The sequence below is a fragment of the Physeter macrocephalus genome, chromosome 20 (genome assembly GCF_002837175.3).
Source record: "Physeter macrocephalus isolate SW-GA chromosome 20, ASM283717v5, whole genome shotgun sequence".
Taxonomy (NCBI): domain Eukaryota; kingdom Metazoa; phylum Chordata; class Mammalia; order Artiodactyla; family Physeteridae; genus Physeter; species Physeter macrocephalus.
This window is the reverse complement of record NC_041233.1, coordinates 53,642,743-53,657,496: the sequence shown is the minus strand read 5'-3', so window position 1 is coordinate 53,657,496 and position 14,754 is coordinate 53,642,743. Positions and strand designations below refer to the sequence as shown.

The 14,754-nt window shown below is 43.7% G+C and overlaps 1 protein-coding gene across 1 annotated transcript in view; it reads left to right on the top strand.

The window, feature by feature from the left end:
* The first annotated feature begins 7,100 nt into the window (after positions 1–7,100).
* OPALIN (oligodendrocytic myelin paranodal and inner loop protein) overlaps positions 7,101–14,754 on the top strand; it is an 8,129-nt gene continuing 475 nt past the window's right edge. Inside the window, exons 1-4 of the mRNA XM_024121150.1 lie at positions 7,101–7,163; positions 7,775–7,810; positions 8,899–9,018; positions 10,846–10,902. Coding sequence (XP_023976918.1) covers positions 7,101–7,163; positions 7,775–7,810; positions 8,899–9,018; positions 10,846–10,902 — 276 coding nt within the window. The remainder of the gene's footprint in view (positions 7,164–7,774; positions 7,811–8,898; positions 9,019–10,845; positions 10,903–14,754) is intronic.

The window sequence follows — 14,754 nt, the reverse complement described above, 5'->3', positions numbered from 1 at the left end:
TTTTTTTTTTTGCGGTACGCGGGCCTCTCACTGTTGTGGCCTCTCCCGTTGCGGAGCACAGGCTCCGGAAGCGCAGGCTCAGCGGCCATGGCTCACGGGCCCAGCCGCTCCGCGGCACGTGGGATCTTCCCGGACCAGGGCACGAACTCGTGTTGCCTGCATTGGCAGGCGGACTCTCAACCACTGCGCCACCAGGGAAGCCCTGTGATTCCTTTTTAAAGAGATTATTAAAAGGAGTTGACATCTAGGAGTAGAGTCTGTTAGAAGCATGAACACGTGAACAAATGTAGGATGGGAGGGGTGAGCAACAGGAGCACTGAGGGGCTGCAGGCCCAGGTTAGAGTGGTGACCTCTCCCACCTCTGGGCCTCAGAGCGTGGGGAGGGCCCTGCCTGCTGGCGCCACATTGGAAGAGCTCTCCTGATCCAGAACCCGCATTTCTATCTACTAGGAGCTGGGGGAGTAGCCAGACTAGAGACTTGGGCATCAGAATTCAACAGTCAGGACCCAGTTCCTGAGGAAAGGGCAATTCGGGGAGGGTTCAGAAGGTTAGGTAGAAGGCTGTCCTCTAAAGAAGACGCCCTCTGCATTCTTGTTTCTTGAAAATCTTTTTTTTTCCCCCAATAAATTTATTTTATTTTATTTATTTATTTTTGGCTGCATTGGGTCTTTGTTGTTGCACGTGGGCTTTCTCTAGTTGCGGCGAGCAGGGGCTACTCTTCATTGCGGTTCATGGGCTTCTCATTGTGGTGGTTTCTCTTGTTGCAGAGCATGGACTCTAGGCACGCCGGCTCAGTAGTTGTGGCTCGCGGGCTCTAGAGCGTGGGCTCAGTAGTGGTGGCGCGTGGGCTTAGTTGCTCCGCTGCATGTGGGATCTTCCAGGACCAGGGCTCAAACCCATGTCCCCTGCATCGGCAGGTGGATTCTTAACCACTGCGCCACCAGGGAAGCCCTCTTGAAAGTCTTTTAACAAGATGTTAAAACTTAAAAAAAGAAAAAAAAAGGAGTTGAATTCAGTCTTTGGAGTTGGGAAGATCTGTGATCTAGCCTCTCCCACTTAACCAGCTGGGGACCTTGAGAAAACTGTCCTAGTCTCGGTCACCTCACCCATGATGTAGAGGTGAGAGCGCTCCCCTGGTGGGGAGGTTATGAGTGCAGTGTGTGACCACTCACTCATCACAGTGAGCGGTGGCTATCCTATCTCCCCTCCTTCCCACATCACAAACAGCAGACTCATATTGACTGACACTCAGCCACTGAGATCCTGATGTACCTGCAGAACAATTATGTAGATATCACATAGTGCTTAGACTAGCAGTGAGTGCCTTGTACCAAATCCCAGTACTTTGAATATTGCTAATCCATGTAGACAATTCCATCCAACAAGATCTTCCCAGGGGCTTCCCTGTGCCTTGCTCTGTGCTGACGAGGCCATGAAGAATATGACACCACGTGATCTTCCACCTGGAGTATTTTATAGTTTTGACAGAGTTGCACAGACATTATTTCCTTTGGGCTTAGTTAATAGTATCCCTGTTTTGAGGATGGAAAAACAGTGCCTGGTAGAATAGATTTGTTGTCAGGAAATGGAGACCAGAGAGTTCGATTCACTTTCCCCAGGCCACACAGCTACTAAATGGCTGAGTCTGGACTCAAATCCAGATCAGGGGGACTCTAAGCCCAGGGTTGCCCTGCCCCACCCAGCTGCCTCTCTAAAGGACACTGCGTGAGATTCTTCTCCACCCACATTTACGTGATGTTTTTCTTTCCATGAGAGCGCTGTAGTGTGCTTCTACAAAATATAAATGTCTTTCTGAAATTAGCCAAAACCTTCGTCATCCAAATGATAAACAGCACGTGCAGTGGCCCACTTGTTGCTGCTCCTCCCTTCTGCTGTCCCCGCAAAGGAAGCTTTGTCCTGGGCCTGCTGACATCAGTACCCAGTGCTCACTGATGAGATAAGGCTCTGGGCAGCTGCATTTGATGCAGAGACCATCCAGTGTCCTCTGCAGGTTCAGTTGGCATTACCATGAAAGGTAGTGGTTAGGTCCCTTGAGCAGGAAGACCCTGACCTAAGGTGGCCCAGATGTCCCTCTTGTCCTAATACTGTCCTGGAAGAGGAGGTGCAGAATAATTGGGGGCTCCAATTATTCTACAGAAACTCTAGGAGTCCTGAGGAAGCCTGTAATGTAGTAGAAAGAGACTGTCACCAAAAGACCCAGTTGTGTGAATTTGGGCAGCTTGTTCAAATTCTTCATCGATTTTCTTCTCTATAAAGTGAGGGCCCCCTGTTGTTAAGAGACAGAGAAGTGAAGAGTCGCCACTGAAGCGTGCTGGCTGGCTGGGGACATCCTAATTGAAAGACATAATCGCTGGGGCAGGGGGTAGGGGGAACTATACATTGTAGGTGCTTGAAACATTTTTAGTTCACAAAGGAATTTCTCATTCATTAACCTCTCTGAATTCCAACCTTCCAGAAAGATAGCTACAACAGGTGTCTCATCAATTTTGCATATATTGGGACTATTGCCTCTAGAACAATCTTCCAGGTTGGATTTGAGTCACATGGGCCAATCCCACTTGGCCTGTTTTAAGAGATAAGCTCCAACTGTTCTCATTTATTCGTGAGGTAATTTCTGAGGAGTCCCTGGACCTCAGCTTCCTCTTCTGTAAAATGAGAGTTCTGCCCTCTTGCACTGTTGGTGGGAATGTAAACTGATACAACCACTATGGAAAGCAGTATGGAGATTCCTTAAAAAACTAAAAATAGAACTGCCATATGGCCCAGCAATCCCACTACTGGGCATATACCCTGAGAAAACCATAATTCAAAAAGAGTCATGTACCACAATGTTCACTGCAGCTCTATTTACAGTAGCCAGGACATGGAAGCAACCTAGGTGTCCATCGACAGATGAGTGGATAAAGAAGATGTGGCACATATATACAATGGAATATTACTCAGCCATAAAAAGGAATGGAATTGAATTATTTGTAGTGAGGTGGATGGACCTAGAGCCCAAACTGGAGTGACAGGAGATGGGGACAGGGAGAAGGAAGGAGCCACTGGAGGCCCTGGGCAGGGTCTGACCCTGGTAGGTGGGCACGTGGGCAGGCTAACATGTTGGTGTCCCATTGAGCCGACAATCTTTAAATATTGATGCCATACTTGGGGGAGAGGTAAGGCTGGGTGCTGAGTGAGGGGAGGGCACAGAGGGTTAGCATCTCCTCTGTCGTTCTGACCAGCTCAGCTCCAGCCTGGAACCCCTGCCTCGGACTCTGCAAAAACAGAAGCTTGTCTTCCTTAGCTTCTCCTCCTGGGAGGGGGTTGAAGGAGCAGGTGTTCTTGTTGGAGCCCCGGGGGGGTCTTACTTCCCACCCCAAGAAGAAAGCGCCATCACTTGACACAGTTTCCTCCCTGAAAGGAGTTCCGGGGGAATAAACAATTTTTAGCACTCGGCTGAATTTCTAGTAATGTTTCTGTTGCCCTTTTGGGTCAGGACTGCTCAGGCAATAGCTTCACTGGCTGGTCCCTTAATCTGGCCCTGGTTGAGGACCTGGAAAAGGAGAGAGGCCAAGACTGCCTTGATGCTGAGGGAGGAACTCATGACCTCAGGCTCCGGTGCTCCCCTGCCGTCTTTTGGGGCCAAGACTGGGAGGGGAGGCTGGGACTGACCGAGCCTGTGGGTCAGTAAATTCTCCTGGAATCCGCCAGGGTCAGTGACATTTGGTGGAGGGGTGAGGAGCCTGGCTGACCATTCCTGGGAGCTTTAATGTTTCCTTCTCTCTTCCAGAGTTTTTCACTGAACTCCACACTGCCGGCCAACACAGTGAGTACAGCAGTCCCCGTTCACCAGGCAGGTCAGCAAAGATCAATGCAGAGTTGAGACTGGGCCTCCAGGATGCCCTCACACAAAGCTCATGTGGAGAGCTGGGGGTGCTGAGAGAAATGTTTTCGATTATAAAAATTATCAATACACATTTTGAAAAGGAAAAGAGCGAAAAACCAAAACAGCTAAATTGCCATCAGCAGCAAACACTGGGGACACTAATTCCAGTCCTGTCTGACTCTACATACATTTTGACTTTTGTTGCTTTTGTACCATGGTCTTCTTATTCTACCCATAATTTTATATGATAAATGTTTTCCATCCACCTTTATAACCGTACTGAGGGTGGTCACATGATATTTCTTCAAGTGAATTATTTCTTTAAGTGATTAATCAATATTAGGAATGATTTTGTGATAAACGTAGGTATAGATAAATCCTGTCAGTACTTAAGCTGATTTCCTTAGAATGTAGCCTAGAAGGGGAATTATTGGGTCAAGGAGAATGAATGTTTTATGGCTCTGGATTGTGACATTTAGCTGCAAGTCCCAATGGAGATTTGCAGTCGATGATGGTGGACCGTTTCAGCCCAGAATTGATCCTCCATCTTCTGTTCTCGTGTTGTGTAGAGATAACACGCCAGGATTGTTTTCTGACCAGAAGTGCTGCTGTGATGGAGCCAGGTGTTTTCCTGGCCCAGTTTTTCAGTGGTTTTGGCTGTGCCAACATTTTCTGAAAAGTCATATGGTCATTCAAAGAGAATAGAAGGAATCGCCAGGAAAGGGGACGCTTAAGCCCGTGCTCATGTTTACTGTACCATGGGGGCATCATTCTGGAGAGCAGCAGAGAGGTAGAGCCTCGAGACGCACTGCCGGCCTTCTGCTGCCACACTGGCGGCCCTGACATCTGTCCGTGACTCCCTGGCACCTGCTCTACCCTCCCGGCGCGGCCCTGCCTTCTGAACCTCCCTGACTCACTCGGCTCCCTGCCTCTGCCTCTGCCTGTTGTCTGCAGACAAATTCCCCTTTCCCTCTCCTTACCTGCCAAAACCTTTTAGTATGGCCACTGCTGGCACTTTCCCCCTGGCTGCTCGAAGCCAGCAGGTCCATAGAGACCCCGGGTTCTGTCTTATCCTGGCTTGGCCCAGCCTACGAAGGTAACTCAGAGAAGCAAGAAGCCGTTGCTTGGGGCGGTGAGGGTGAATGGGCTGAGAGGGAGGCCCTTACGCTGTTACTCATCACTTTGGGCGCATCTCCTCGGTTCACAGCACATTTCTCTGAGAACTGTCCCTCCTCCCTTTGAACCTATGTAGGACAACAGCCACCCCAGCCTGCCTGGGACTGTCTGGTTTGAGCACTGAATGTGCTACCACCTAGGCAATTTCTGTGGAAAACCAGGACGGCTGGCCACCCTACCTGGCAGTTATATTTCTACCATAGAACCCTTCCCTTTTGGTGCAGCTGGATGACTGGGAGCACCAGAGCCCTGGGAAGTAGGGACAGGGCCACATACCCAAGTCAGCCCCTACTGGGCCATACTGAACTGTCAAGTATAAAAACTGGGTTGGGATGCTGCATTTGGTCATGGAAGGCAGAGTAGTCCAACGGTTAAGAGCTTGGACCCTGGAGCCAGACCACTCGGCATCTGCCACTTCGGGCTGTGTGACCTTGCACAAGTTACTTGACTTCTCTGTGCCTCACTCTTCTCTTCTGTAAAATGGGGATCGTTATAGTCCTGCTTCACTGGCTATGGTGAAGAATAAATGAGTTGATCCAGGAAAAGTACTTGAACAGCCTGGCACAGTAAGTTCTCCATAAGCATTAGCTGGTACGATTAGCAGGTGTTCATGAGGGCAGAAAAATCCATCTGGATAGAGAAAGAAGGAAGCAAACAGGCAGAGAAAAGTACAGGTGAAAGGCCATTCTTCCCAGGAGCGATGGAGAGATCCCAGGAGGGATGGCTTTGGTCCTGACAAGTTCCTGGTCCCCAGCTTCAGTCCCTAGAGAGGCCAGATTCCTACTGCCCATGGGCTCCATGAGGTACCCCTGAATCCTTAGAGGTAACTCATTTTGGGGGGCCAAAGCCAGCCCAAGTGAATTTCTGTAACCTGAAATCAAAACATCTTACCCAAAACGATATGCAACTCTTGGCATCACCTTGAGAAATAGAACCCTTAAGGTAAATGCAGCTTTAAGGTGGGGGTAGGGTGAGATTGCCCTTCGGTAAAATTGTAGCTATTTATTTAAAAAAATTTTTTTAATATTCTATATATATGCGTTAGCATACGATATTTGTTTTTCTCTTTCTGACTTATTTCACTCTGTATGACAGACTCTAGGTTCATCCACCTCACTACAAATAGTTCAATTTCGTTTCTTTTTATGGCTGAGTAGTATTCCATTGTATATATGTGCCACATCTTCTTTATCCATTCATCTGTTGATGGACACTTAGGTTGCTTCCATGTCCTGGCTATTGTACATAGAGCTCCAATGAACATTTTGGTACATGACTCTCTTTGAATGATGGTTTTCTCAGGGTATATGCCCAGCAGTGGGATTGCTGGGTCGTATGGTAGTTCTATTTTTAAAAACTGTAGCCATTTAAGTACCAAGTGTCAATACCTGGTTAGCAAATCTCTCCTTCGATGGGAGCTCTCTGGGAAAGAGGCTTAGGCTGGGAATCAAACATCTACATTCAGGTTAGATTTATGGTTATCTATGAAACCTGGGAGAAGACCTATAACTTCTCTGAGATCTGGATCTTTTTTTTTTTTTTTTTTTTTTGTAAAATAGAGACAATAACTGTCAAAAGTCCAAGCCCCTGGGATTCCAGTGTACTCACTGAGGTTGATGAGAATATTCAATATATAACAGGTCTGGCCAGAGCTTTGCCAAGTTTAAAGGAATGACAAAAGCTTGTACTCCTGGCGCTCATTTGATCCTCTTACCAACCCTAGAGGTAGGTACTCACAGCCCTCTTGTATAGATGAAGAAATAAGCCTCGTTAGCTCGTGAGTGGAGAAATCGCCGTTTCATTCCGGCTAGTGGGAGCCTAGGACTTGTGCTCTTAACCCCACACGGCGCCACCTAGCGTAGTTTACACGGGTCAGTTGCTAATGTGGAACTCTGTGTCCTGAGATTTATCGATCCAGATAAGACTCTCGTCTGATATATCTCATAAATGGGTAAAATCCAGTGCCCCTCCTTGAGTGGAGATGTGAAATGGGAACACGTACTGTACTCATTCAATGTAGAATTATCCCAGGAGCATGGATAATTCACAACTTCAGATACCTGCCCAAGCCATCTGCTTCATTGCAGTTTGGAAACAAGTAAGGCCTCCTTAAAGAGCCTGGCTTCCACTGGTATTTAACTTTTTTTCCCTTCTAGCAACGGGCACAAGTAGGCCCAAAGTGTGCTGGGAAGAGTGTGGGGACTTGGGACAGGAGAAAACCTTTTTGAGTTCTGAAACCTGTTATGGCAAATCCACAGGGTGAATAATGAAGACCTCACCTGAATTTCTGATTTCTCTCTCCTTGTAACCCAATTTTATTCCTTCTTACCTGAGAAGCAATCAAAGAGGGTTCTGTTTGGCAGTAGTTTTTTTTGTTTTTTGTGTGTTTTTTTGTGGTACACAGGCCTCTCACTGCTGTGGCCTCTCCCGCTGTGGAGCACAGGCCCCGGAAGCACAGGCCCAGCGGCCATGGCTCACGGGCCCAGCCGCTCCGCGGCATGCGGGATCCTCCCGGACCAGGGCACGAACCCGCGTCCCCTGCATCGGCAGGCGGACTCGCAACCACTGCGCCACCAGGGAAGCCCTCGGCAGTAGTTTTTAATAAAAAGTTTAGCAAAGGCATATACTTTAGGCGTTACAACCTTGTGTTGTGTGATGTGCATTCTATAGATTTTGTTTTCTTAAGACGTATGTTCTTTTTCCACCCAGACTTCCTCCCCAGCTGTTACCAGTGGGAAAGGAGCAGTAAGTATATCACTTAAATTATGGAGCCTTAGTTTGGTCATTTAGAAAATGGGGATGATGCTGTACCCATCTGATGCATTCGTTTTGAGGATTAAAGTTTGATTTGTGAACTGTCACCAAGCACAGAATCTTCCTCAACTATTATTCTTATGACCAACTTAGTTCAAAAGGGAAGGAGAACACGCAAAATCACAGATGATTCCCAAAGTGTTGAACAAAAGAAGCTAGACACAAGAGACTACATACTTTCTACGTGCATCTAGATGACGTTGAAAAACAGACAAGACTAACCTACAGTGATGGATTTCAGGATAGAGGTTACACATACAGTGACTGGAACGGAGCCCGAGGGGCTTCTGGGGGGCTGGTAATGTTCTGTTTCTTCATCTGGGTGCTGGTTACATGGGTGGGTTCATCACGTGAAAAGTCATCAAGCTGTATATTTATAATGTATATACTTTTACGTATTATGTCATTCTTTAATAAAATCACCCCCCCAAAAGTGAAGAAGAATCCGGTATTATACGACAGTTGCGTATGTGTAGGGATTCTGAACACTGTCTTTGGTATTTTCAAATAATCTGCAAATCTGAAAACTTATGGGGCTACAAGCATGGCTATTTCCACTCAGATCAAAGCAAAATGGGAGTCTGAAAATTAATTGGCTCATGCATTTAATGTAAATAAATAAAAAAATTCATATCAAAATGGTGTGGGATACACTAAAACCTTTTACCTTTTGCCAGACTAATAGATAAGCATGGTATCTAACTGTTGCTTTGACCTGTATTTCAGTTCTTCCTGTGTTGATGCAACATTTGTATTTCTGTTTCTAGGAATGGCCTGTTCATATATTTGTCCAATTTTCTACTGAATTATCGCCCTTTTCCAACTGATTTAAACTATGTACATTAACTCCTATGAAAATGAGCCGTTTGTCATGTACGTTGCAAACAATTTTTCACTGTATTTCATTACCCTTTTGATTTTGTGTACAATACTTAGGGTCCATGTAGGGTTTTGCTTTACTTTTAATCAGTCGAACTCTTCCTTTTTTCCGGGAGAACCTGACTATTTTCTCTGTGCAGGACTGTGGACCCTCTCTTGGGTTAGCGGCTGGCATCCCGTCCCTGGTGGCCACAGCCCTGCTGGTGGCCTTACTATTTACTCTGATTCACCAAAGAAGAAGCAGCAGTGATTCCACCGAGGTGATTAGCAGCTTCTTTGGGTCTGGACGTGTTGGCAAGAATCGGTATTTGATGAACTGGCTTTGGGCTGAGGGTGTCAGGACCCATGTCTGTTTTCTGAGGACAAGGTGGTGGATGTTTCCGTGCCTCAAGTTCTATCTCAGACTCATTACATTATCCTCCAGGCAGAGCTGATTTGTCTGTCACACAACCCTTATGTCACTTGAGGTTGGTATCTGGGATGGCAAAAAGTAGCAGCGGAGAGGGACGTTTGTTGCTACCGCAAACACGTCAGTACAGTGGGTGTGTTCTCTAACCTTGAGAAACAAGGCCACGAGCTTCACAAAGAAGATGCAGGTGATCTTAGGAAAGATGGGAGACAAACAGACCCTGAGGCGTCTATTGTAGGGATATGTCCAGGAGTATGTGACTCTGTTTATCTTTGTCCTTTTCCCACTTGTGAACACACATCAGTCACAAGGGAATCTCCCAACCCCACCCCATCCAAATACCAGATTGCTCTGGAGACCAGGCTCAGGATTCAAGGGCCACCCTGACCCATGTCCAGCCAGGGTCCACGGTTGTGATACAACTGTGTTGTGTGGACTCTGGGCCCTAATTCCTTCCTTATTTATGAACATTCCGGATTGTTCTCACAGTGGTAGCCATTAACGGGGAGTAAAAAACGTAGGTTCTAACCCTGGCTCTGCCACTGTACGATTTATAAGATCCTGGACAAGTGACTTAACATTTTCTGTTTCTTGGTTAGTTCAACTCCAAAATAAGAGTCATAAAAACTACCCACCTCAGGAATTCCCTGGCAGTCCAGTGGTAAGGACTCCGTGGTCTCAGCGGCCAAGGGCCAGGGTTCAATCCCTCCTTGCCCTTGTCGGGAACTAAGATCCCACAAGCTGTGCAGTGCGGCCAAAAAGAAAAAATATATACCCACCTTATTTATTTAATTAAAAACATTTTTTGTTAAATTTTTGGCTGCGTTGGGTCTTCATTGTGGCACGCGGGCTTTCTCTGGTTGCAGCGAGCGGGGGCTACTCTTAACTGTGGTGCGCAGGCTTCTCATTGCGGTGGGAGCACGGGCTCTAGGCACGCAGGCTCAGTAGTCATGGTGCACGGGCTTGGTTGCTCCGCGGCATGTGGGATCTTCCCGGACCAGGGCTCGAACCCATGTCCCCTGCATTGGCAGGTGGATTCTTCACCACTGCGCCACCAGGGAAGTCCCTACCCAACTTATTTTAAGAGGTAAGCGGAGGTGTAAAGATGGAATGACATCATGGGTATAAAGATGTGTTGACAAGCTGTAAACTTTAAATATATTAAGAAATATTGTGGTTGTTGGTGGTATTGTTTAAGTAATGGTTCCTCAGTCTTTCAGGGCACTTTAAAATCATCTTGGAGGCTATGAAAATACCAACCCAAAACCAATTAAATCAGAATCTCTGAATGATAGAGCTGTGGCATTGGTACCAAAAATATCCCAACATTTTATGATGGATCACGTTAAACAGATACTAAAGTAGAGAGAATAGTATAATGAATCTAGTTATTAACAACGGCCAATCTTGTTTCATCTCCGCTTCCACCCACTTTTCCACACTGTCAACCTGGATTATTTTTGAAGTAATTCACAGTGGTATCTCTTGTTTATATTTTTTCTGGGAGGGGGGAGTTATTATCTGTTTGTTTATTTTGTTTTATTTTTAAAGCTCTCTGGTGATTCTAATGTGCAGCCAGGTTTAAGAACCGTTGATTTTAATCATGGTCATGGGCAAATGCTGTAACCTTTCATTTCTTCTTCTTCTTTATTTTGTTTTATTTTTTAAAACAACTTAGGAAAGTGAGAGGCCTTGTGAAATTTCAGAAATCTATGACAGTCCCAGGATAGCTGAGGTAAGAACTCTTGGTTATAATCACTATACATCATTCACACGGCAAACAAGCTAAGGGTCTTAAAGCCTCTGGTGTACAGGAGAAGTACAGGGTAAGCACAAAGGAGGTTCTCATTATATTTTTACTGGCTGGACAGGAATTCAAGATTTATTTAATATTAGAAAATTAATTTAATATCACTTATTTCACTGGTAAAAGAGAAAAATCATGTGATCATTTCCATAGAAGAGAATTCAAAAATATTATACAGCCATTTGTGATGTGAACTCCTAGCAAACCAAAAATTTTAAAGGCACTTCCTTAACTTGAAACAAGACATCTTAAAAAAAAAAATTACAGCAAATATCATACCTAAAGGTAAAATGTTAATGATTCTTTTTCAGATCAGAAACAAAACAAGGATGCTCATTGTTACCAGTTCTATTTGATATTATACTTTAGGTCCTAGTCAACGCAGCAGGATGAGAAAAAGACGTAGAAATTAACTCAGTGCAGGAGAATCCTTACACAATGTATATGTATGTCAAATAATCACACTATTCTCTTTAAATATCTTACAATTTTATTTGTCAATTATACCTCAATAAAGATTAAAAAAAAAGAAAAAGAAGCATAAGACTGGAAAAGAAGAAACAAAAATGTCATTATTTACAGATGATATGATTATCTACATAGAAAAGCCAAATTATCTACAGATAAATTAATAGAAGTAACAAGATACTTTAACAAGTTTACTGGATATAAAATCAATATTAAAAGGTAATTCAGGGCTTCCCTGGTGGCGCAGTGGTTGAGAATCTGCCTGCCAATGCAGGGGACAGGGGTTCGAGCCCTGGTCCGGGAAGATCCCACGTGCCGCGGAGCAACTGGGCCCGTGAGCCACAGCTACTGAGCCTGCGCGTCTGGAGCCTGTGCTCCGCGACAAGAGAGGCCGCGAGAGTGAGAGGCCCGCGCACCGCGATGAAGAGTGGCCCCCGCTCGCCTCAACTAGAGAAAGCCCTCGCACGGAAATGAAGACCCAACACAGCCAAAATAAATAAATAAATTAATTAATTAATTTAAAAAAAAAAAAAAAAAAAAAAAAAAGGTAATTCACATTTCTAAAAATCAATAACAGTTAATTAGAAAAAGTAATTCTAAAAAAATACCCATGTCCAGCCAGGGTCCACGGTTGTGATACAACTGTGTTGTGTGGACTCTGGGCCCTAATTCCTTCCTTATTTATGAACATTCCGGATTGTTCTCACAGTGGTAGCCATTAACGGGGAGTAAAAAACGTAGGTTCTAACCCTGGCTCTGCCACTGTACGATTTATAAGATCCTGGACAAGTGACTTAACATTTTCTGTTTCTTGGTTAGTTCAACTCCAAAATAAGAGTCATAAAAACTACCCACCTCAGGAATTCCCTGGCAGTCCAGTGGTAAGGACTCCGTGGTCTCAGCGGCCAAGGGCCAGGGTTCAATCCCTCCTTGCCCTTGTCGGGAACTAAGATCCCACAAGCTGTGCAGTGCGGCCAAAAAGAAAAAATATATACCCACCTTATTTATTTAATTAAAAACATTTTTTGTTAAATTTTTGGCTGCGTTGGGTCTTCATTGTGGCACGCGGGCTTTCTCTGGTTGCAGCGAGCGGGGGCTACTCTTAACTGTGGTGCGCAGGCTTCTCATTGCGGTGGGAGCACGGGCTCTAGGCACGCAGGCTCAGTAGTCATGGTGCACGGGCTTGGTTGCTCCGCGGCATGTGGGATCTTCCCGGACCAGGGCTCGAACCCATGTCCCCTGCATTGGCAGGTGGATTCTTCACCACTGCGCCACCAGGGAAGTCCCTACCCAACTTATTTTAAGAGGTAAGCGGAGGTGTAAAGATGGAATGACATCATGGGTATAAAGATGTGTTGACAAGCTGTAAACTTTAAATATATTAAGAAATATTGTGGTTGTTGGTGGTATTGTTTAAGTAATGGTTCCTCAGTCTTTCAGGGCACTTTAAAATCATCTTGGAGGCTATGAAAATACCAACCCAAAACCAATTAAATCAGAATCTCTGAATGATAGAGCTGTGGCATTGGTACCAAAAATATCCCAACATTTTATGATGGATCACGTTAAACAGATACTAAAGTAGAGAGAATAGTATAATGAATCTAGTTATTAACAACGGCCAATCTTGTTTCATCTCCGCTTCCACCCACTTTTCCACACTGTCAACCTGGATTATTTTTGAAGTAATTCACAGTGGTATCTCTTGTTTATATTTTTTCTGGGAGGGGGGAGTTATTATCTGTTTGTTTATTTTGTTTTATTTTTAAAGCTCTCTGGTGATTCTAATGTGCAGCCAGGTTTAAGAACCGTTGATTTTAATCATGGTCATGGGCAAATGCTGTAACCTTTCATTTCTTCTTCTTCTTTATTTTGTTTTATTTTTTAAAACAACTTAGGAAAGTGAGAGGCCTTGTGAAATTTCAGAAATCTATGACAGTCCCAGGATAGCTGAGGTAAGAACTCTTGGTTATAATCACTATACATCATTCACACGGCAAACAAGCTAAGGGTCTTAAAGCCTCTGGTGTACAGGAGAAGTACAGGGTAAGCACAAAGGAGGTTCTCATTATATTTTTACTGGCTGGACAGGAATTCAAGATTTATTTAATATTAGAAAATTAATTTAATATCACTTATTTCACTGGTAAAAGAGAAAAATCATGTGATCATTTCCATAGAAGAGAATTCAAAAATATTATACAGCCATTTGTGATGTGAACTCCTAGCAAACCAAAAATTTTAAAGGCACTTCCTTAACTTGAAACAAGACATCTTAAAAAAAAAAATTACAGCAAATATCATACCTAAAGGTAAAATGTTAATGATTCTTTTTCAGATCAGAAACAAAACAAGGATGCTCATTGTTACCAGTTCTATTTGATATTATACTTTAGGTCCTAGTCAACGCAGCAGGATGAGAAAAAGACGTAGAAATTAACTCAGTGCAGGAGAATCCTTACACAATGTATATGTATGTCAAATAATCACACTATTCTCTTTAAATATCTTACAATTTTATTTGTCAATTATACCTCAATAAAGATTAAAAAAAAAGAAAAAGAAGCATAAGACTGGAAAAGAAGAAACAAAAATGTCATTATTTACAGATGATATGATTATCTACATAGAAAAGCCAAATTATCTACAGATAAATTAATAGAAGTAACAAGATACTTTAACAAGTTTACTGGATATAAAATCAATATTAAAAGGTAATTCACATTTCTAAAAATCAATAACAGTTAATTAGAAAAAGTAATTCTAAAAAAATACCATTTTGTAGTGGTAATAAAAATACACAGAATGATGAGGAATAAATCTAACAAAAACATGTAATCCCTTTATGGAGAATAATAAAACTTCAGTAAAAGATATTAAGTAAGACCTAAATAATGGGAGTTGGTATTCAATGCTCCTGGGTAAGAAGACTCAATAGTATACAGATATCAAACAACTTCAGATCGATCTGTATAATAAATGTAATTCCAATATAAACCTCAACAAATATTTTTCATGGAACTCAATAAGGTGCTTCTAAAATCTATGCAGAAGAAGACAGAAAAAAGTTTTAAGTACCAGCAGACAGATAGAACAAATAGAAAACAAATAGGAAGATGGTAGATTAAAACCCAACCATATCAACGATCACATTGATGATGTCCCATGTCTTGAAAACTATTTGTTCCAAACATTTTGTCTGATGGTTGGTTGTTTCAGGTGGGAGGGTAAATCTGGCTGCTGTTACTCCAACTTGGCCAGAAGCAGAGTCTTTGATGTATATATATACATATATATATATGTATATATATA